The sequence below is a fragment of the Molothrus ater genome, chromosome 10 (genome assembly GCF_012460135.2).
Source record: "Molothrus ater isolate BHLD 08-10-18 breed brown headed cowbird chromosome 10, BPBGC_Mater_1.1, whole genome shotgun sequence".
Taxonomy (NCBI): Eukaryota; Metazoa; Chordata; class Aves; order Passeriformes; family Icteridae; genus Molothrus; species Molothrus ater.
In genome coordinates this window covers 17,806,279-17,830,873 of record NC_050487.2, presented here as the reverse complement: position 1 = coordinate 17,830,873, position 24,595 = coordinate 17,806,279, and the positions used below count along the sequence as shown (strand labels likewise).

The following is a 24,595-nucleotide window of genomic DNA, read 5'->3' as shown; positions in this document are numbered from 1 at the left end:
TAAACATTGGGAACAAGCAACAGGCAAGGTGGAGGAGCAGCTTTTAGATTCTTTTTTCCCCCACCCAAAAGAAAGACTTGCCCTGAACTGTACTTTACGCAGAACACATGTATTCCATGCTTTTTTTTTTCCCCCACTCCCTAAAAGCACATTCCAGAAATAAGTTTTACAAATAATACACTGAAACAATGCAGTACAAACCTCAGTCATGGCAATTTCACTGGAGCTTTATTGCCTCTGTTGGTAATGAGAGGGATTGTAAGAAGTTACATTTTGAACTTACAGAGATATGTAAATGACGGGTTTTTACTAAATATAATCTCAAGATTAAGTGTTTTATATCAGGGCACTTCTAATTTTGTACATATTTTAATGTATAAAAACAGTTTACAAACTTGATGTTTGCCTTCTTTTTTTTTTCTTGACATTTGGCAAAATTAAATCAATCCATTTGCGGGGAGATCATCAAATTGAAGACATAAGCACTTAACGAATTAAAGCAATCCAAGTAAGCAACTGGCTGCATTCTTAAAAAAAAAAAAAAAACAAAAAAAAAACCAAAAAACAACCCCACACAGATATAAAGGAAAAAGCCACATGGCCACATCCGAGCACGTTTCAGTACAAAATATTCCCTGTAACCAGGCATTTTGTCCTTAGAACAACACCCTGTTAAATCAATGTTTCTTTCAACTTCAGTCATTTTGAAAAACTTTTAAGATGCCATGATAGCACAAATAACCCTTTTCTGCAACATAATTAGTCAAAGTTTTTATGTATTTCTTTATAATTACACAGTAATTATAAGCATGTAGTACCAAACTGATGACAACACTATTTTGTTGGAAAGATCTTGCATTCAAAAGGAAGAGTCTCTAAAACACCACGGCATTTTGCCATTGCCCAACCCCAGACTTTTTTGAGGGACAAGTCTGCATTGGGATGAAAAGCAAGTCAGTTCTCCTCTCCAAGCACAGCATACTTGAACTAATCAATCTGAAACAGTACCAAAACCCTCAAGACAGAAAACAGCACGCAGAGATAACCTTGTCGAGCTTTTTTTTTCCACCCCACCCACCCCATAATTTCAAGTCCCCATTTTTATTTACACAAAACTGAGAAAGGAAATACTGAAAGCAGCAAAACACACAGTTTTTGGCATAGCCAATTGCAGTAGCTGGAGAAAGTCTGCAATGTTTTTGAGGAATTGTAGTTTTGGAATAAATGCACAACTGGATTTGCCAAAAGGGCACTGCTGTAAGGGGAGCCAGCCTTAAGGTCAACTGCACAGAGTACAAATAAAAATTTTACCTGTTTAATAGTCAATTTTTCTTTAAAATACTTTTAGCATCTGCATAAAATCGTGCTGCAGTCTAGTGCAAGTACCAGTGACTCATCTCAAGAATAATTCTTGCCTTATCAGGGCACTATTTAGAGCATGGACTTCAACCCCCTCTTCTCACTTTTAAGTATGGTCTGTCTCCTCTCCTGGAGCTCGTTCTTTCCAGCTTGTTTTCCAGAGCAGGATTTATCACATCTCTTCCCAAGTAACTCAGTCAGGAGTAAAAGACCATAAAAGCAGCTCAAGAGCTCTTGTATTATTAAAGAATTGCATCTGATAAAAGCTGCTTTGATCCAAATGAAGCGATTTAGTCAAATGCAGCTAGACAGAAGTAGTGATGATCAACAAAATAATTTAAACAAAGCCAGTGTAGTAGTTTGTATCTGATCTGTGCTTGTTTGGGAAAGCTTTACACTGAATTTCTGTATTTGGCAACCACAGTGATACGTCAATTCAAGGAAAACTCAGCAAAATAATTTAAAAAGGGGTGTCATCCATAATGCAGTACCTCTATGTTATGAAGATTTTACTTACCAGGATAATGGTTTCAAAACCCAGATTCATTTCAACCTCACCAGCTTCTTGTACAACAGGGTCATAAAAGTCACATGTCTCAATTTAAAATACTGTATTGTGTAGCAAACAGTTAAGACACAAATTCAGTATATTCAAGTGTTTGATTTCCACAGAAATGAAAAACCTTTCTTTGACAGACAGATAAGCATTTCAAAACTGTAATGAAATCTGATTTCTTAGAGAGTAACCTAGAGAACGCTGGCTTCTGTGAGGACACAGCTCTGCCCACTGCGGGCTCTGCCGTGGCCCACGGGGGAAGGGCTCGAGTTGTGTCGTCCCCAAGCTGTCCCCAGAGCAGCTGAGCCACCAGCCAACCCCAGCCAGGCACCAGGGACCTCCAATCAACAGCCCTGGGGCTCCTGGGTCACTCCTGTCACTGCTGTGACCAGAGACTCACACTCAGACGACACCTGCACTTTTCCAGAAAAGAAAAAACTCAGACCCAGTACACTTAAATATATCACTCTTGCAGGAAGTGCTATCAGTACAGTCTTTGCAACTAGCCCCAAGTGTGTATTTAAGGGTTCTTTTAAAAATTGTTTTGATGTTGATCTGTATAATTCAGATGCCATACAACAGTTGTCTGATGATGACCAGCGTTGTGCTTTATGTGAAATCAGAAACCTCAAAATAATAATAAAGCTTCTAGGACTTATGGGAGATGAAACTAGGGTGATCCACCAACAAAAAATAAATCCATGATGAAATCCACAGTGTTGGAATTTTAACGGGCAAGAGTGGTCCAGACTAGAAGAAAAGCCCAAACCACCAGTAGAAGAATGAAATATGATATGGTCCAAGATGTATCCTTAAAGGTTTGTCTCAACCCTCAGCCATATTGTGAGGATTGATCTTCAGTTCAGTCCAGCCAGCAGAAATTGACTGTGCAATTTTCCATTTCAGGTATTGTACAGACTATGTACACTCTAGAAGGGTCCTTTAGTGCTACACTGTCGTACTTTTTGTCCCAGCAATTTGAGGGCGTGCAAATTCCACAAAGTCATCAATAAGAACTGGCCATGCCCCTGAAAGAGGAAAACACCAGAATGTAAGAACTTGGTTCAACAAGGCATTCTTTCACAAGCTTCATATCCAGACAAGATATCTGCTTTCCAGTATTAAACTAGGCAGAATTTGAAGCAAAAAAATATAATTTTATTTTCCTGCTTAAAATTTAAGAGCTGATTAAAGATTTCTGCTTCATTTAAAGCCAGTTAATACACATCACTTTCAAGGGTTATCTTCCAGACAAAAACAAAAAACTGATCAAAATCCTAACTCAACACTGACAAGGGAATGAGCACGGTCCATAATTACTAAATAAAGTTGGAGCAGTTTGCTGCCCTCTGCTCTGGAGGTATCCCAAGTTTAGTTTCCCCCTCACTGAACTGATGTGCTGCCAAGGGCTGAGGGCAATCAGCTGTTCTTGGCTGCACACGGACTGAAGAGGAAAGATCGATACAAAAGTTTACAAGAAACACATTTGGTAGGAAGTGAGTTCTGTTCAGCAACCCCTGTGTGCTGCCAGCTTCACTTCTATGTCAAAACATGTCCAAGGCTCACATAAACAGAAGCAACCAGACTTAAAAACATTCTCAGCTACGAAATGCAGTAACCAGAGGACCCTACACAGAGCTGCACAAACCACGGATCAGTTACTTCGATGAAGATGCCAAGAACTGCAGCAATAGAGAATCTGTGGGTTTTAAATGGACATATAGCAGGGTTTGTCTCAGTAAGAAAGAATTTGAGGTTGTCTCAGTAAGAAAGAATTTATGGCTGAGCTTAGAACAAAGAAAGAAAATGGATTCCATGAAAGCTCCAGCATTTCTTTTTAAAACATTAATAACAGATATGATTACAACATGCATTAAAGCAGCCCTAACTTCAGATCACCAGAAATACTCTAATGGAGCTGGTTTTGAGATTGTGCCAAAGCAGATGCACAGTAATAAATGTAACATAAAACACAGAAGTTAATGAGAGAAAATGGCAATGTTTACCTTCCTCATCATAGTTAGACATGTCATCTGCTATCATTGTACTAAAGTCTAGAAGAAGGTTCCAGGTATCCTTAGGAATTGATCTTTTATGATGTTCCTGTTTGGAGAGGTGGAAAATTTAGATTTAAAAAAATAAATTAAAACCCTATTAGACATTCATTTTTACTGTCTCAAACACATCCATATCCCCAAAACATATTTCTGTTGTACACACTATGAATATCTGGGATTTAGGTCAAGACAGTCTATTTCATCTACTCAGTAACTTAAACACGGTTCTCTTCCAAGTTCTGAAAATACTGCAGTCCAGATTAGGTAAAGGTTTAAACTTACCAACAAAAATTTGTTCCACAAGTCTAGAAATTTAAATCTTCCATTAAGTACTAAATTCCAGTAGGCAATGGCCATTTCTAAATCTGTAATATTAAAATAATTACTTTTAGAGATACACATATCAAATATATAATCTCCACAAGTATCTAACACCAGGATCAACTATGTATCCATAAATGTGAAAAGATTAAACTAATGCAAATATACTCAAGGATCCTTTACAAAAAGGCAACCATAAATAAAGTGTTACACACATATTTTATATTTTAGAGAACTGAAATTGCCCATATTAATATCTAACATATCCAACCCCCCCCCAGGACATTGCATATGCCTTTTGCTATCTAACAATACTTTAGTTAAAAGTCAGCAAAATATTTTCAGTTAAAGATGCTATTGGCTTGAAAAGAAAATTTGTAGTATTTTGTACTGAGACTTTATCTTTTTTAATGTACAAAATACAATTTAGATAAAACCAACTTTTAATGATTTCATTCATAAGGCAACCTTATTACAAGTGCTGCCTTTGCAGTGAGACTTTTGTCAAGTGCTCATTTCTGTAGTCAAGATTTCCTTTTGAAAGAGACTCTTTAGGTAGTGTCCTTGAGCAGACAGAAGACAGTTGGTTTATTTGGTGGTGGTGGTGTTTTGGTTGAGTTTTTGCTTTTGTGGGTTTTTTTGTTGGTGGTGTGGGGTAGTTTTTGGCTGTTTTGGTTTGGGATTTTTTTTCCTTTTGCTTGTTGGGTGTTTTGTTTGTTTGTTGGGTGGTGGGTTGGCTTTTTTTGTTCTTCTTTCCAAGCCTCCTGGTAAATTCCTGCTTGTTTGCAATGAGTGAAGCCTGGCCTGACAGATTTGAGAGCAGCCCCCCTGCCTGTCAGAGCTGCTGGAGGGCAGCAGCTCCCAAAAAACCCCGGCGGGTCTGGCTGGAGGGGAGGGACAGAGCCAGGTCCCCCCTCCCTGGGGAGGGGCAAGGGCTGAAGGGCCAGGAGGGGCAGACAGGAGCACATGAAGACATTTGGAACCCACAACTCTGCCCAGGGTCACCTGCACTTCCAGGAATTACCAGGGGATTGCTGCAGCACCAAACCCCACTCACTGTGAATTACCAAATTCAGTATCCTCAGCTGCAGGATATCACACAGTGACCCCAAAAGGCTGCCCAGGTAAGTGGCCTCTTTTTAAAAACAGCTCTTATGGCAGACTAGCAAATTTCTTCTATAAACAATCCCCTTGTGGAAGCAGGGGGGGGAAGGCACAGGATCAACTGCACACCTCGGAAAAGAAGAAAAAAATCTACACCAATAAACCAAGAGCTCTACTCCCTTCCTTCCCCCAGGATGCCCAAATATTTAAAAGAAACCAGGGGGAGGTAGATCTTGGAGGTGAAACCAACACAAACAAAACAAAGTATGAAATCTGCATTGCTGGAGGGAAAATAGGAGCTGATGAGGAGTTTCTGAATTGTTTAGCATCTGATATTAAAAGTTCTCAAACAGCAGAGTCACATTATAGTATCTCCTGACCAAAGTACAGAATAAAATTTGTGAAGGATTTTCTGCTGTAAAGCTGCAAAGAGGTTTTATTTCAGACAAAAGTGCAAGAAGCAGAGACAAATTACACAGAAGTCACTACTCCTCAGTAAATAAAGCTGTATCTGAAAATGGCAACTCATTCAAGACTGTAGAAGCTCAAAGTCTCTCTTTAACAGCAGATTCAGGTACAAAAACATGCATTTTAGCTTTCAACTAAAACTGCTGTCTTTCTAAAAGTTAATAGATACAAACTTCAGAGGAAGCTGATCAGTTCCTCAAGGAAAAAAGCTGAAAACTAAGTTTTATTTACTTGTGCTGCATTAATGGTATGCATACAAAAAGGCAAGGTGATCAAATCACTGCTTTTTACAGTGGTTTGTAAACAATCACTATAAACAAACTGTGCATTCTGACATTTTAATCCAATTTTGAGGTAATTCTTGTGGGTGAGCAAAGGCTGTTAAAAGCTAAATCTCAGGGTGCTGCAACCTCAAACTCACTGTATGAGTCCAAACATGTAAAGCATGATGACATAATACCTTGGGACAAACTACATTTTTAAAAATAAATTATATTAAATAGCAAAACTGGAAGGTAAAGATATAATTTTAGATTTCTGTAAGTGTGAAAATGCTCAGTGAAATCCTCCTGGATCAAATATAAGTGTCTCAAAATTCCTCCATTTTGAATTGTATCCAGAGGGATGCAAGAGAAGCAAACAATGTTTGAGATGAACACCAGCTACAAGGTATTCTCCAGTGAGATACAAATACCACAAGAACTTTTCAGACACCCTCCTACTTACACAGTAGTAAGGAATTATGCAGAGGAAATATATTTCCAGAACTGTGCCTGAACTACAGCACAATGTTTGCAAGATTAGAGACCAATATACATTAAAATCAATTTGGCAAGTTCCTACAAGCAGTTATTTAGACACACCAAAATTAATTGCCTAACTAGCAGCACTTACTTTGCAGCTCTGTACTTCTCCCAGTATTGTTTTGCTCCAGGGTTGCCAGAATTATTCTGCCCTGTTGTAAATTCATGCCTAGAACTGTGTATTTATGAGCACCAAAATGGCTGGTAAGCATCCAGAATTTAGGCTCAGACTTCCAGACCCAGATTTTAAAACAAAAACAATTTAAAAACCTATCTTTCACTATGTATATGCCATATGGATCTCAGAAAACTATACCTGTCTGCCACTGCTAGAGCTTAACATGAAGGAAGAAGCTTTATGATGAATGACAAATAAAGCAAGCCAATGAGTTTTCCTGGGAAATTATTCCCACAATTCAGTTGCTGTCCACATTTTCCTTGTTGTAGCAGCCTAAAAAAATTATGATGATTTTCTACAAGAAATACAAATCAGCCTGTTCATTTATTTGCATGATTCAGAAATGACTACAAGCATGCACAAGTATTTTCAGATGGTTTAGCAGCACTTTTAGCTCCTTTGGATACAATGAAATTCACAATCCACTGAAAACAACAAACAAGATAACAGCCAGGTGTCAAAGAAGGACATAGAACTTTTGCTTATTTACTTATTTTTCAATACTTATTTTAAGTCAAAAGTTGGTCTGTACATAAAAGCCAGTAAAACTAAAGCAGAAAGCTCATCTTTACAAGCCTGGGAATGCAAAGCTGTCCAGTGGCAGCCAGTTTAGAGCATTTTCATTACTGAGAAGAACAAATTCACGAGCTGCAAGGAAGAACCTACCAGCCTTTCCAGATTTTATTATTTCTCAAAACCAGAAAAATTAACTTAAGAAGTTACAGGATCATGAAAAGCTAGTTATGGCTAACAGCCAAATCACACTGTAGAGAAATGAATGTACATCCTGGCTGCTAAACATCACTGCTTGAAAGAAATTTTTATTCCCTCATTTTTGTTGTTTCAAATAGACAGAGCTACAGTTTGTTGCTTTAATTCCATCCAAAGTGTGATGTTCTGAAATTACTTTTAATAAGTTATTTGTCCACTCCACCTGTTACATCAACTAAAGCCATACTCCATGTGTGAACTCTGAAATAATGGCAAAAAGCCTTCAGTGAGGTAAGGGGAAAAAACTCTGTAGGTAGGCACCAGCAGGCATCAGGCCCAGAACACAGGAATCCATTTGTACCATTCCAATTCTATCCTGCTAAGACATTTGCAAGCATTTCTGGTGTTACAAGGGACTGTACAAATGTGCTTACACAGAAAATGGTTTTAACAGCTTCAATTTATCCTAAAAGTAAAAATTCAATTAATCTGTTCAGTGCTGCAAATTCTAAGTGCTGCAATTATGTCTTTAATATAAGAACATAATCCATTGTGCTTACTGAGAACTGCACTCACTCGGAGTGAACAAATAAACCTTCTCCCATAAAATTCTGTAGCCTTTATTAATAATCAATTTGAGTACCTTAAATTGACATGCATCTTTCAAAACACAGAGATGTATTTTAACCCAAGGGTGATTATCTTTCAGATTCATTGGATCACAATAATACATTCATTTACAGCTTTAATTAGCCATTTCCAATATTTATGAACAAATGCTTATGAATTAGAATACATACCTAAACCTTTCTGTCCTGGGTTCTTTGCAAAGTTGAAAGTAAATTGATAAAAATCCTTAAATCTTCCTGGCTCTTTTAATTCTTGCTCCATTTTAGGAATCTGGGCCTTCAGTTTTTCTATGCTGTCACATCTGCATTTTAAAAAGCACATTTGTTTGTATATTTATTTATTATTCATTTTGCCATAAAAACGTGAATTAAACAAAAATCTATAAACTGTTTGTAGAATACAATATGGTTATCAAAACAGAATTCAGGAAGCCTTTGATGAGTCTGCACCTCTACAAGAATTTCATTTGTTATTTCTTCATGTTGCATTTGCACATATAACTGACATACCAGGTTCTAGAATCCACAAAAGTTTTAGGAAGATGTGATAAAGACTCCTGCACTCTCACAAGGCAGAGAAACCCCAAGTCTGCCCAACATTCCTGCTCTACCTGCCAGAGCAGCTCTGTGCCAGCCACCACACAACCCTCACACAACCAAGGCCGGGCTGTGTTCTTCCAGAGGCAGACAAGCGATGCTGGGCTCTGAAACATCTCAGAAAGGACACAAGACTGAGAATTCCCCAAAGCAGGACAATGGATCACACTGTGACCATCCAACACTCAGTGAGCACTTACCCCAGCTCAGTCATTCCATCCATGAACTCCAGCTTTGAGAATTCACACTGTGTTGCAGCCCGGAATTTCCACGCGATGATGAGCACGGTGATGCTGGCTGGGTCGAGGGCTAGGTCATCACAGAACTGCTGAATTCCATCTATGCCAATCTTGTTTTCATCTTGAGGATCTTGGGCACATAAAAGTAAGGATCAAGAAAAACAGATATTTGAAAAAGCTAATTTGTTCAACAAGTATATTTAGGACAAGGAAACATTTTCAAGAAGCCATTTTTGGGATCTGCCCTTATAAGAGAGTATTTTAAAAACAAAATTAAATGAATGCTCCCAATGGTTAAGCTTTAACAATTGAGGCAGTTACTGCAATAAAGCCTCCCATACAATGAAGATCATGTTATTTTAATTGAGAGACAAAAGCACCACAACATTTATCTTCTGCCTAATAATGTGCAGGATCTTCTGACTCATTCCCTACAGAGCACACTGGTTCTCTCCCCCAGCACACTCCATTTTTGGCCTCTTTGGTCAGACTGATGAGCTGTGTTCCATAGAAGCCATTCTGCAGTGATCATTTCCAAGTTGTACCAACACCCAAATCTGCCCATCCACAGCTCCCCCAAGAGCAGATGTAGGCATTTCCTGGCCCACAGGAGGTTTCCAGCATGCAGAGGTTGGACACAGTAACCTCCAGGGGGAAGTTATGCTGCTCCATTAGCGATTCCAAGTCAGCCAGGTCCACTCCTCTTTCCACAAAGGAATCAACATCTGGTCTGGAAGTGAGATGCTCACATTTCAACTCTGCTAACAAAGATCTACTAACACAAGCCAACACAGACTTCACAAAAATGGTATTTGGATTATACATATAAAACATAGGAAAACTGACAGAAAACAGAGCACTCATTTTTAGATTAAGTGCTAAAACACAGGATTTGTTCTGCTCTACTGAATCCACTTTATGTGGTAGGATACCAGTTGAACACTGGCTATATAAGATACAGAGACTCTGTTTTCTTTTACACTCTCTTTGTAACTACCTGATAAGAACAAGCTGAATAAAAACCAAGGTAGAACCCATCCCTAGTATGCAACCTTGTCCTTTGTCAGGATCAAGTCCTGTGTGATGTGCCTTCCCCAGGAGACTTACCTAAAATCCTCATTAACCATCACAATTACTCACTGCACACACAGATCCAGCTCAGACCCTAATGTCCTATAAATGTAGATACATTCAGAGCACATAAAGTAACTGCATGTAATCCCTGTGAAGCAGAAACCTACCTATATTTCCCTTCTAATTTTTATTATTAGCACAAAAAGAAAAGCTGAAAGAGTCAGTTAAGATTTCCCAGCACAAGAGCACAACATCACCAAGACATTGTAAATAAGAATTATACAAGTATGAAATAAGCCTTAAAATTCAGGGTACTCACCTTTGTATCTGTTATATAGTTGTTCTAACTTCTTTCTGTCCAGTGATCCTTTAACACTCTCTCGTATATAAAGTTCAGGATTTTGGAAAAAGTTGTCTGTTGCAACATCTAACTTCCAGTCATTTTGAGACAGACAACTCACTGCTGTCTTTTCACTAGATTGTGTGAAGACCATAAACTGACGCACTTTATCCTTCTGTGATGATTTCAACTTGTTCTAGTGAAAACAGACAATACTGTAACTAGAAATGTCTACTGGACAAAAACACCCCACCAGTAAATAAAAACCAGTCTCTTAATGCTTTTTAAATCAGTCTAATTTTCCCAAGCAATCAGGATATCAAAGTATCTGATCAAGTTCCTCCAGAGGTGGGGCAGAGCAGGCCATTGAGCCGTTCAGCACCTCTGAGCAGCAAGCCAGCATCCCTTGTGTCCCAGCTACTGCAGGACCAGGGCCACACCTGGAACAGGATCTCCTGAGGTGCCTCTTGATGGCAGCAAGGGACCAGGCTGGGACATCCATTTCAGGGAGCTACACACTGAAACACCTTAAAGACTTCTTTTCCTTTAAAGAGATTTTTCACTTTGAAGGTTCTCAGCTCCACCTACATAATTTGCAAAACATTCCTGCGAGGAGGCATTGTCTCCATTTCACAGGTGCAGCAACCGAAGCTCAGAAAAAAAGAGGCAGTGTGCCTGAGGCAGGCGGGGGAGTGAGTAGCCAAGGTGAGAGCTCAGGAATTCCAGGCCTCCTGCCCAGACCCAGCCATCCCGCCCTGCTCCAGCCCAGAACTGAATGCAGACTTGCTGCTTATCAGCAGAGAGGGATTCCCAAGGATATTTCTGATGAGGAGAAGCACACGCAGGATTTCAAGGGTATGAGTTACACAAAACTAACTGCTCATCATGAGAAAGCAATCACAGCTCCTGCACTACACCCAAACTCAGTGCCACAGTTCACTCAATACAGTCGAAGCAAACACTCCCAGTGTTACAACTTGGTACAGAAAAGTTCTGACAAAATTTTAAATCAGTATTGGATTCCTTACATGGCACAAGTATTTAATTTTTAGTTTACTTTGTATTCTAACCAAAACTTGTATATTCTGTTCATTATTGCATCTGTAATTTCAACAGCTCCTTCTCAGTGAATATGGAGAAAAAAGGCAAAAAAAATCCCATGACATGATAAAATTCAGACAGGGAATGATTTAGGAGCAGTATGTGCTCAAGCTCTTAATTCCAAAGTGTTAATTAGTGTTCAATCACATCATCATAAGAAAAAAGAACTAATGCTTCAGAGGACAAATTCATCAGTCCTAAAAGTCAGGATTAGTTTTCTGTGGCTTGATGATCGAGTATGAACAGTTATTTGTAAGAATAGTTAAGTCACCAGCTTCAGAGTTACACCACTGGAAAACAATACAAGAACATCACATTTGGTTTAAACTGATACCCACAGAATATACTGAATAGAACAATACCCTGAGTACAGCTCCTGTGCACCCCGTGTGTCAAGGGCTGGCTCCAGAGCAGACATTCAGCACCTTGCACTACTGAGCTCACACTTCCACAAAAACCTCTAACACTGACAAGGCCACATGGAACAACTTCCAGAAATGACTAATGGATTTTTAGTTGCAGCTTTTTAAAATGTATTGTAAACTCAGATTATTGAAAACAAACCACTGAAAGAAATCCCAAATGAAGATGAAACAATCCCAAATTTAAATCTATCAATTACCAGCTTCCTGTAATCAGTTCCACACAGCCAGACTGCTGCATCACCACAGACTCAGCTGCACTATAGGGCAGCCATACTTAATTATCTTAGCTTTCCTTTTTTTCTTTTTTTTCTTTACAAAGCTGGCGTCTTTAATCTTTAGTATTTTGATTTTTTAAAAAACGTGTACACATAAGTATGCATAGCCCATTTAATAGTGAGTACTCTGTAAAACCCCAGGAGGCTTTGTTCTTCCCTGTTCCTGCAAGGGTGAACTCTAAAAGCAGTGACATCCCACAAAAAGTCAAGGAACAGGTTTAAGTAGGCTTTATCATGGATGCCCAGGACCACAGAAGCTGGTATGTTCTGCATCTTGTCACATAAAAGAAGAGTGCAATTTGTTAGAACAAAAGCTTGCAGCTTAAATGCCTGTTATGATAAAATTTAAATTCTACATATGCACATGAGATTTTCCCATGCTTGGGGCTCCCTAAGTGATAGCAACAACATAAAACCTTTTTTAAAAGAAGATTGAAATTGCAGAGAATCAAGCAGCTAATTACAACATTCAGTAAGGTATAAGATGCAATAAATCACACTGTTCAGCCATAATCTTTTTCTTTAATTTTCCTATTTTCCTGGTCAAATATGAGTTTATTTTTAGTGAAGAAGTGCCAAAACCCTTTGTTTATAGTTGATGAATGCTTCTGCAGAACCTTGCCAATATGGACAGGACACTCCACATCCTAAGTGACTGGGCACTCTCTGCAGGCCTACTACAGGACAGCAAGAGATGGAATTACTGCTGAGTTTTTATTATCCTATTATAGCTCACTTTCCAGCACATTAAAAACCCACACTTCAAGCAGGAACAGGTTCCAAACCTTCTGCACTTTTGAGGGCTATTTCTAGACACTGAGCACTAATACTCTATTATTGTTTCAAGTGCAATACAGAGCAGCACATAACCTTTAATCCTACAGTCATCAGGCAACAAATACCTGACACTGAAATTGTGCTCACTGTAATGCAACACAATCCACATAAAACATCTCAACTTTAACACAGGTTAAAAAGGAAGACAGAATTTTATTTAACACATGTGTCTTGCCTATATATACAAATGAACACCAATGGAAAGCAAATGAAACAAATTTGTACTCTTATTTCTTGGATCAAAAGGCAAAGGAAAAATTCAGTTCTGCAAGCCTTTGATCAAGTTTGTGTGGTATCCAAGCTACCTTTCATAATAAAGATGTCACAAGACAGATAACCTTACTTTTAAAACACAGAATAACTTCTCCAAATGAAAAGCTACATTGTGTAGATTCATAAAACTACACTCATTCTAATTAACATCTGGTTCTATTATTTTGATTTTAAAACAAAGATTTGCCTCTTACAATGAAGTACCAAATTTGAATATTCTAATTCAATATCCTTTCCTTGATCAGATATTTCAGTGAAAAATTACAAATAAAAATTAAAATACTTGGACTTTTATTTCCCCCAGTATTTTTTCTCCTAGTCTCAGGTACAAAAAATGCTAGAACTTCTCTACCAGCTCTGACTACAGCATTATTTTTCCTTATCTTCTGCACTGTTTTCAGTCACCCCAGATTCAAAGATAAGTTCTGAACGCTGGTCATCAACATTTTGCAGACAGTTAATAGCTGAATGAGGGCTCCACTCTCCTGGATAAGGTTCATGGGAAACAGCACCAACCTTTGTCCCACACTGCCCGGACTGGAGCCTGTTCTTGGACTTGGCTCAAAGGTCCCATGTGGCCCCAGTGAGACAAGCAGGGCTCGATGAGTTCTGCTGCCCAAACTCCCTTGTGGCCCCCAAGGAAGGCAATCACACAGTCACTCATCAGCGAGCGACTGCTTTGCACCTTTCCCAGCCACTGATACAGACCATCCAAATCCTGGGAGTTTCACTGCTAAGCAAAGGAATTTGAACGATGTGACATCTGCGCTTTTGTTTCAGGCGGGACTCAAAGAAAAGCCTGTTAAGTTCTCATGCATGCGACAGGTAAAAGCCTTTTCTAAAATAGTATCAACCTCCACGAAGTCTCGGCCTTTACACTGACTGCACTCAGACTCCGGCCGGAGCTGGGGCTGTGGGAAGATCCCTGCTCCTCCCAAGGACCCAGCTCAGTCCCCCAGGCTCGGGGGTGCAGCCCCTCACCCGACTGCCACTGCTGTCCCTTGATGCCACACGAATGGCCAGGGGAGCTCTGCTCCTGAACCATCCCACCTTGGACTGTATCCATGACAGGAACCAAAGGCACCTAAAAATGTCTGCTTCACTGCTTGTATTCAACAAACACATGGCTAAAGCTTAACAGGCAGAATCATGAGTAATCATGAGTTTGTTTTGTAAGAAAAACGTTAATTACAACAGAAATCTACAAATAGACAGAACTGCATCTTAACCCACCAACAGTGATGGCACACGGGTATACTACCAAAAAAAATCTGAGGTAAAGACAAAAACAGTGAAAGTAAATAGCCACAGTTTCTGAATACTGTAAACAAACATGTCCTTCAACTACATTTTATTTTCCACAGCAGTTTCTCTAAGAGAGGGCACACAAAGTAAGACAGTCAGGACATTTGTAAGCTTCTGTTTCAAACTGATGTGAAATCTACTTGGTTGCAGTGGAACAGAACAAATACACTTTAAAAGTGTGTTGAGATATAAAATCCAAGAGAAAAATCACAACATAAAGTTGCTTTCCACCTTCTATAATGTTCTTTTAATGGATAAAATAATTTCAGTATTTGCATGCAAGCAGAAGGTCAATTTACAGCTACCAAGAATATTGCTGTAGATATAATGGTAATTCATGCTAACCTGAGAGGTGAAGGAAACACAAAAATCAGGGCTTTTCCAAATAAAAAAGGACAACATAAAGCAGCCAGCTGTTTAGCATTCTTAACTCTGGTCTGGGGCACAAACTCTATTCATAGTGTATATTTGCATTGGCACCATAAAACATGAGTAAAATATCAAGAGCTACGTAATAAATTTCACACCTTGTTCTCAGAGTAGTTCATATTCTTGAATATTTTTTTCATGGCTCTAGTTAAAAGTGATTTAAAGTATTAGTTCAAAGGGATCTCTGGTAAGCCAGGAGAGGAAACAGAATCGTGCACCATCTTGTCTAGCACTCTGACTACTCCGTCCGAAGCGCAATGCCAAGAATCTGAAGTTTTACCATGGGACAACTAAACCTCAACTATTTAATATCAACAAACTGCTTCAGACATGCATATGCACCACTGCTTACACGTATAAACAGCTGGCCTTGCAGAACAGCTCGTGGAGTTAAACACCACATAACAATGTCATGAAGTACACTAACATTACAGGAGACAGCGTCAGACATGAAATTCTTGTAATATGAAATTTTACAACTTCCTGTCAGCTGAGGTTAGCAGTAAGAAATTATGTATTTATCAGCACAGAAATATTTTTCAGAGAACACAAACTGGACAATATAATAGATAATATAAATAGAGATAAGGCTAGCACATGGCTCTGGATAATGATGTAGATAATAACACACTTGCCTCGATTACCACACAGAGTTCTAAATTCATTAAATCATTCAGAATTGTTCAGGCAGTGAAGATGGCTCAGAGTACAATGGACCAGCTTACTGCTGTGCCTTGATTCATGGGCACAGCACTGTCCTCAGGATGAGATGAAGCACTAACACTCCAACAGGGAAGGTGAAGGACAGCCCTTCTACAGGTGCTGCTCAGCCAGCTCAGATGAAGAGTGGGTAAGCAAGGCTGACTGCTCCCAGCAGCCCAAGGAATACTGCCAGGGTGTTGTCCCTTCCAGATCCAGGACAAAGATGGTTCAAGGGCAGGAATCCTCTGTCCTGAAGGCACAAAGCCATATGGACACTGGTGAGACTAAGGCAGAGCCAGCAGTGCTCAATCTGGCAGTGCTGCATGGACAGGTAGGAGCCAGCCCCAGCAGCAGGAGCCTGTGCCATGGCACTTGCTGTGCTGGACAAGCCACAGCCTCTGGGAGGAAGAGCCAGAGCAGTTGTGTACATGGGCAGAAAAACTGGACATGGAATCTCATGTTTCTGGATGAGCATCCTCAGATCTCTGTGAAGTCTCCCTACCTTTCCCCTAACCAAACAGAGGATTTTGCCATACCACAAGTAAAGGACAGAATCCTACACCAAGGCACTGGAAACCATCCATACCTGTATTTACTACTTCTAAAAGCTGCAGCCTGTCATTTAGTCCCACTTCAGTGTCATCCTTTCACCTGGGTGCTGGAGCCAACAAGCACAGCCTGGAACACAGCTGTTTGCACAGGGCCAACAGCTCTGCTCAGGGCCATGAGTGGAGTATTCACATACTCCCTCCCATCTGATAAATACCAATCTACCAGCACAGAATTGCTACACAGAATATGTCTGCTGGTTCTTCAGTTAAGTGTTTCCAAGAAGACCAAGCAGACAGAACTCTGCTGTTTCTCACAAAAAGATATTCTCTGAGTAATGGGCCTCACTATTTCTGTTATAATGCCACTTTCTACAGTATGGTTCAATTTAAATTTCTAATCTCATAGCCAGCCAATAATATATGCACATTCAACTCATTAACTGTCTATTTTATCAACTGTGTATCTATTTTGCCTACCTACACTGGATATACTGTGTGACAGGTCTAGGTGATTTTTATAGAAAAAAGTCTTCATAAAAAGTTGTGTAACATTACTGTGTATGCACAATTTCAGACAGTCCCAGACCTGCAGAATTACAGTAAGACAAGTTTACAGTCAGAACTTTATTCAGACTTCAGTCCTAAGCGCTCATAAAAAAACACAAATGAAGATCTACATCAAACTATTCAATTAAAAATTATACTAGTTACACAGTGACAAGTTTATTAGAGGTCTGCACACCACAAATTTAAATGCTGGCTAACCAAATTTTTATGCCAACATAACTCCATCAATTAAAGGTGACATTGTAATTTTTTTAATATGTTTTTAACTCTGCTTGTCAGAATAGTATTAACAGCAAGTATAAAATATTTTTACACCAATAAGCATACACCAGTAGATCTTACAACTCCCTCCTACACCCTTCCTAAGACTGTAACACTGCTACAGAAAAGTACTGCTTTAAATTGTACAGGTGTAGTAGCTAAAGCTGTTACAACATTTGAATATGGAGAAAGCCTGGAAGTACTACTATAAACTGTTCCCTCTGGTGCATAAGGCACTGTGCAAGAAACCAACGAGGGCCTCCTTAATTAAATTGAAGGAAGATATTTTTCTTTTGTTTAGGCAAACAAAACCAGCAAATGCTGTTCTAAACACTGCAGTTTCCCCCTACAAGAAGCAAGGGAGAAAGCAGGCGATTTGGGAGTCCACAGCAAATCCTCAGTTACAAGAACAGTATGACAGAGAAAACGCAAGATAAACCTTTACAAGACCTTTACTAGGATGACCTTTGCAAGGCCCTCCTTTACAACACTTCTATGAAAACAACCAAGACCCTGGAACAATTATCCAGAAATTCCCCAACAGAATTCCAGCTCAAGAAGCATCAACACCCCCAAGCTTCCCTGTGAGCTGACAGCACTTAATGGGCCCTGAGTCGCCTGAAATCCTGCGGAAAAACTCCGAGCAGCCCCTGGATGCGGGCAGCCCCTTGCTCTCCCTCGGTGCTGCTGCAGGCACAGGGCACAGCCCGCACAGCGCTGCCCACAGCACGGCCGCTGTCTCGCCGAGGCTCCTGAACCCTCACACCAGGTGCCAGCGAGCCCCTCCCGCCGTGCGGGGCCTGCCGGGGCCCCGCGGGTCGGAGCCTGGGCGGGATCCCGGCGCCCCCCGCTTAGGCCCCTGCCCCGAGCAGCCCCTGCCGCCCGCCCCGCGGCCCCGGCCCGGGCCCCACACGCCGGCCCTGCCGTGCCCGGCAAGAGGACGAGCAGCCGCGGGCCAACACATCGTGCCCGGCTGCGGAGCCCCCGACACCGGCCATTCGGCCGCTCCCGGACACCCAGCGCGCCACGACCAGGCCGCGCTGCCCCTGCCCGGCCCCGAGGCGCCGCGCTGGGCCCAGAGGGACCCCGGGCGGCCGCTCACCATGGTGGGGGCTGTGCGGGCCTCTCCCCTCCCGGCTCGGGCGGACACTGAGGGCGGCGGCGGCGGCGCTTCCTCCGGCGGCGGCGGCTCCCGGCTCCTCACGGGCCCTTCCGCCGCCTTCCCCCGCTCATGCGCAGTGCGGGGAGCCGGGAGCCCTCACAGGGGGCGGCCCCGGCCGCGTTCCCCGGGAGCGGCGGCAGCGAACGGCGGGCGGCCCTCGCTCGGCGCTGAGGTCGCGGCGAGCGCCAGGGGGGCCTCGGCCCGAGCAGGGAAGGGAGGGAGGGGAAAAGTCCCCCAGGGCTTCTGGAGGTTGTTACGGGGTGGGCTCGGAGGGGATGCGGCGGGGGCAGGCGGAGATGCGGGCTCCCAGCAGCTCCTCACTCCGGGACGCGATGTTGTGTCGGGGAATCTCCCTATGTGTTCCTATTTCGTCAGTATCAAAAGGTCAAACACTTTTCGAGCATCCAGTGTGGCCGCCGTTCCCGGGGGCCTGAACACGGAAAGGGCGAGACTGGAAAATCCCCCGGGCTTTCTAGGATGGATTCGCAGAAGAGGCAAAATCGCTTGCTGAGCAGCCACGGACACCTGGGAAGGTGAAGTCTCGGGGCAGCAGCTTTACAGAGGAGCACGTGCACACCTGTAAGATTTGCCTGATTTCCCTGGTCCAGGCTGTGATCCCTTTGGGGAGCTGTGGACAGGTATAGCTCTTCCTGCAGTAGCATAGCTGTACTTGCAGAAGGGTCTGCAATGGTTAAATCACGGTTTGTACCACTATCCCAGACAGTTGTTTTTTCCCAGGAAAGCTTACTCTACCTACTGCAGGCTTTTGGCAGCCGAGGGAGTTTGGGGAAGCAAAATACTTGCTGATAAAACTCACAGTGGTGGCAAACTGCTGTTGTGAAGGACAAAGGTTTGAGATCTCATCTTGTTCTCTCATCTCCTGCTGAGATTGGAGTTATTAAAGCAAGCTTCTGTATTTATTATGACTGGTATGATTGCACACACCACAGAGAAATTAAGACTTCAAAAAGCCATTCCTCATCATGGATGTCCACAGTTTATGTATGTGTTCTTATAGAAAAGGGTCTGAATTTCTTTGCTTAAGTTTCTTGCTTACTTTCCTGAAAGTCAGAGCAAAGCTTAGATGGGAGTGTGAGGAGTTAAGTTGTATTTAGTGAGGAAAATCAGGCCTGTCCTGTGAAGTGTCCAATTTTGCTGGTGTACAAAACAGTAAAATTAAGAGCTTGATATCAAGTATACGGGAATATAGCTGAATTCAGCTATCCTTGGAGACAGCAGTTGCCTGGATACCTTGAATCCTACCAAAGAGCATAATTTTTAAATTGAGGATGGATGCAGATTGGCCAGTGAACAGCCATGAACACTGCACACCAGCCCAGTCCTTGTAACCACGGCAGGGGAGGCAAAGCCAAACCTGGAAATCTCTTTGATTGAGTTAGCTAATTGCCATCACTGTAACATGCTGTGACAGCCCTCCTGCCAGCTGAAGACACAGTTTAGACCTGGAGAATTATTGTGACATGTAACAATAATCTGAGGGATGAGCTGTGCATGCAGGAGACTCCTCAGCAGAGAAAGAGGATGATTTAAGTGACTTGTTTTTTTATAATACCTGCGGATCTTGCCGGTTTCTTGTAATGCAGGGTCTCTCTTAGTGGTTTTTTTGAGCGTATGGGTGCACACTGTATTTGTGTTCAGTTTTTTGACTGGCTTTTGGTTTGATCTCCCTAACTTACTAGATTGCTCTGTATTACAAATTACTGTTGTATAAGGTATGGAAAATCATATTTAACTGCTTCTGAGCAAGGCAGATAACAAGATCATCCCATGATATGATAATGAAATCTATTAAAAAATGTGAAATGCATATTGCTGCTATTCACAGCATACATACTATTTCTTGTGGGTTTTTTTCCACTTCAAGATCACTCCTCAGGAGAAACTGTACCTGGGGAAAGGTTGTAAGTCTAGTGTTACTGATTTTAGTGGGAACTGCAGTGTTCTGTATTGGTTTCCAGAGTGCTTCCATGGGAATATGGCTGAATTTCTCAATCTGAGGTTACCTTACCCCAGAGCTCTTGGTCACCATGATCTGACTAGACTGAGTTACTCTCCAAACACAGCTCACTGCAATGGGCAGGCACACAGCTCAGGACACAGCCAGACTGCTCCAGTTCCACCCCTACCCACACGTTTGAGCCTGCCTACAGATGGAGATGGGTACTGGCATGATGTGTGTGCTGTCTGAATCTCACCCTCACCATTTCTGAGCAAAACCAAGCACCATTTCTGATGCTTTATAAAGCAAGAGGCAGCATGAGGCCACCAAAAAGTGTAAGTTACCTGAATTGGGCTTGTTACATGTTGCCTTTTGTGCAGCTCCCTGCAGGATGGAGCCCAGGTCAGAGCAGGGAGACCCAGCTCTGCTGCTTGTGAAGGTGACACGTGCCCTCAGTGACACAGACGAGCAGGAAATTTCATTGTGCAATGTGCACGCAGCATAATCACCATGACCAGGGTAACATGATGACTTGTTCAATTTATTTTAAGGCTGACACACTTGCCATGTTTTGTTGTGTGAGCCAATGATGTTTTATCGTCTCACGTGAAGCCCAGGAAAATGAGGCAGTGATTTTATTTTTTGTAAACCAACTGTGTCAAGTGCATATCTGAATATAACACTGGTTTACACTGACCTGAGCTCTCTTCTTGAGCAGACAAATAAGTCTCATGTTGGATCAAAGCAGAATCCATTTAGTGTAATCCCCTGGCTGAGAACTTAGGGCACTTTCTGAGGAAGAGGCCCAACGCTTTATGAAGAATAACAATAACCTGGCACAGCTTGGGCTGGATGTGTCTTTATAACCACATCTTTTTAGTAGCTACTTGGTGCTCTAGAAAATGAAACCACCAAATCATCATATCCTGATGTAACAGCCATAGGGTGATTACAGCTGTGGCCCTTTGCCTGCCAACTGGCCCCATGGTTAGAGAGAACAAAGTCCCATGAGCTGTCCTGCACAAGGGTAGTTAGTGCCACTCTGTAGGCATCCAGAGGTGCAGACCCAGTGCTCTGCTCCTGTTGTGCCATTCAGCTGACACAGCTGGAATGTCTCTATCAGCCCATAATGGGTTATTTCTGCACTGAAAGAAGCACAGAGGAAGTAAACAGTGTGAGTCCTTCTGTAGGTGTCTGAGCAATTTAAACTACAGTGACACAGCACCAATATCAGAAGATTGTTGTTGACAGGTTACAGGGAAGGGTGTTCACCTTCTGTGAAGTTTTTCATCCTTCCTGCATTACACAAGAGGTTAACAAGTTACTACACCCAGTCCAAGGCACTGTTAGGAGCAGTTTTCCATGTGATGGCATCTCTAAAAGGGAGCAGGACAGCTCTATGTCCCTGCTGGGATGGGCAGGAGGATGGGAAAAAATAGGCAAAACCCATGGGTTGAGGTAAGAAAAATTTAATAATTGAAATAAAATAAATAATAATACTACAACTGTAATGAAAAGACAACAAAGGGAGTGAGAAATGAAACCCAGCAGAGACAGGTGATGCACACTACAGTTGCTCAGTGCACCCTGACTGATGCCCAGAATGTCCCCAAGCAGCAATCAGGGGCATCAGTGCTCGCCACAGTGCTCCATGGTATGGAATGTCCCTTGGGGTCAGCTGGCTCAGCCCTGCTCCCTCCCAGCCCCTTGTACACCTGGCTGCTGGCAGGGCATGAGAAACTGGAAAACCTTTAACTTAGAGCAAGCAGCACTCAGCAACACTAAAACAGCAGCTTGTTACCAACATTATTCTCTCACTGACTCCAAAACACAGCCCTGGACCAGCTACTGGGAAGAAAGTTAACTCCCAGCTGAAACCAGGACACAGATTAAAGTTAAACCCAGCAACAATTATGATTTTAAAACCCAGCAGGACTCCAGATGTGTTTTATTAATTACTGCTATAATAGAAAACATGGTGTATTCAACCAGAACGTCCATGTTTGTTTTAATATGAATTCATTGTACAATAAACAGGTTTTAAGCTAACATCAAATGTCTCAAAATTGCTTTTAGAACCCAGGCTCTCTTCCAAGTTGGATCACATAAAAATAAATACCAGGGTTTCGATTATCAATTTCTGCAATATTGATTTTTTAACACAGCATTCAGTAGAGCATATTGTATTCCAAATGGAATTCTTATGCAGAAGGATATGCCCCAGTATTATAGAGGTACTAAATGATACTTACCTGTGAGACATTTGTGTGTAAAAATCTCTATTTGGAACATACCTGTATGAGAAGTTAAAGTATCTTGAGTATGTTCAGAATACACTTTGTGTAAAAGCTGTAGTAGTGTGTATTCTGTGTAGTCCAGATCTTAATCAATTGCCATTGATTGTCCAGTAAACACATTCTAATCAGCACAGCTGAGCTTTTTAAAACAGAACACAGACAAGTCCTGATCTGCTTGAAAAGGATTATCAGCAGCAATGAAAATACCTGTGAGAGTGCACTGGTACCTATTGCAAGGGACATATCAACAAGTTACTTTAATAAAAGAGTTGTGTGCCCAGATGAACTTTTTTCCTCTACTATTGACTAAATTTTAAAGGTCCTGCCAAAAAAGCACATGAGTATTCATTTTTTAGTCAGCATCAAGAGTTGAAGCTATGATTTCCTGGTAACTAGCTGGTACAATCATTACAACAAAGGATACAACACACACTGGAAACTTTGTAATTTTATGGTATTGATATTTGATGTATAAAAGGTTAAAAAAACCCTTTCCAAGTAGAATTGGTCTACATCTGAAATTACAACTTTCCCAACAAGCAGAGAAAATTATTTATCAATCAGTGTGTCCACAAATTTTGCAGTGTTTTGATTGCCATCAACCTCATTAAATAGGAGGAAACAGGCAAATATCTAGCAAGTGACTTGTCTGAAGTCACAGTGAGTCAGTGGCTAAAATAAGAACACAGTCCTGCTCTCCTGGTTCCCAGTCCAGCATGGCTTGAGGCTCCACACCACAGAGCTTCCCTGGGTATCAGCCACAGGAATTGGCAGCGGCTGGCGAGTGCAGGAGAGATGGAGATCCCCACAGGGGATAACTGAAATGTACACAGGGCTCTCACTGTGCTCTGGCAGGATGAGCCATTCCTGATCCAAGCTGACCAGTGCTCAGTCTCCCTGACCCTGTCTCAGAGAAGCCTGAGTCTGGAACACCAACACCTTTGTTCTCTCCTGCAGACCATCAACTGTGGCTGAATTAAATATCTCGTGACACAGCCCCCTTCTCTCTCTGGTAGCAAGAAAAAAATCATTACAGCTAGAATCAGTTCAGATTCTTTGTTCTGTAACATCTGTGACTGTTGTTTCAGAACTACAGCACTATCTGAAAAGGTACACTGATAATAAATTAGTAGCAGAGATTACCCCTTTAGCCCAAATGCTAAAATACTGCATTTTAAAAAATTAATTTCTTTTTCTTAGTCTGCCATTAAGTGTTTTAGAGACAACAAGTGACAGCTATGTTACTATGCTAAGACCAGTTTACATTCATAAAACACATTTATTTGTAAAAAACTGAAGATTCATGAATATTTTGTTAACTAAGATACTGGTATAGGAACAACCTACCTTTAATAATTTTTTGAGTATCTCCAAGTTCAATTAAATCACACTGCAGTAAAGCATTTCAAGTATGCAAACTGTGACAGTGACTTCTGCAAGAGATATTTCTTAAATAAACAAAACCATCACTATCTGAAAAATCTATCTCAGTAGAAGCCTATAGAGATAAAACCAGCTAATTTTTGAGAAGCGAGGGAAAATGAACACTGGTGAGATTATCTGTCTCCCCTGGCTCCGAAGGGAGGACATTTTGTCAGCTCCCAGGGAATGTGTTTTGCTGCACTGGCTGTGTGCAGCCAAGCTGTGCAGACTGAGCGGGCAGGGAACCTCCTGCTGGGAGCGTTCATGTTTTGGTACAGATTCAGTGCAGCAAAGTCAGTCTAGAAACAGCCGTGTCACAGAGAGAGAGAAAAATAAATGCCAAGCTGCTGAGTCTCTTCAGGGCTGAGCTCATGTTTCTATCTGAGGATTCAGTTCTGGATAAAACAAGTGCCTAACCTTACCTGCAGTGAAACCCATCACGAGTGTCTGGATCACTGCCTCCTAAATGTGGTCTGCAGATTGTGCTCATCATCATCAGATGATACAGAAACAGCTGCTTAAACCCTCTAATCCAATGCATGAACAGGAGCAACCAAGGAAAGAACAAAATGGAGAAAAATCAAAACAAACA

The 24,595-nt window shown here is 41.5% G+C and overlaps 1 protein-coding gene across 1 annotated transcript; it reads right to left on the bottom strand.

Moving 5' to 3' along the window:
• Positions 1-206: 206 nt before the first annotated feature.
• DCUN1D1 (defective in cullin neddylation 1 domain containing 1) lies at positions 207-18,382 on the bottom strand. The gene is made up of 7 exons (XM_036388690.2): positions 18,265-18,382; positions 10,416-10,632; positions 8,984-9,152; positions 8,358-8,488; positions 4,255-4,337; positions 3,922-4,018; positions 207-2,943 (listed from the first exon to the last, which is right to left on the bottom strand). Exons 1-7 carry the CDS (start codon positions 18,265-18,267, stop codon positions 2,864-2,866), a joined length of 780 nt encoding a protein of 259 aa, XP_036244583.1. The 5' UTR covers positions 18,268-18,382; the 3' UTR covers positions 207-2,863.
• Between the last annotated feature and the right edge of the window lie 6,213 nt (positions 18,383-24,595).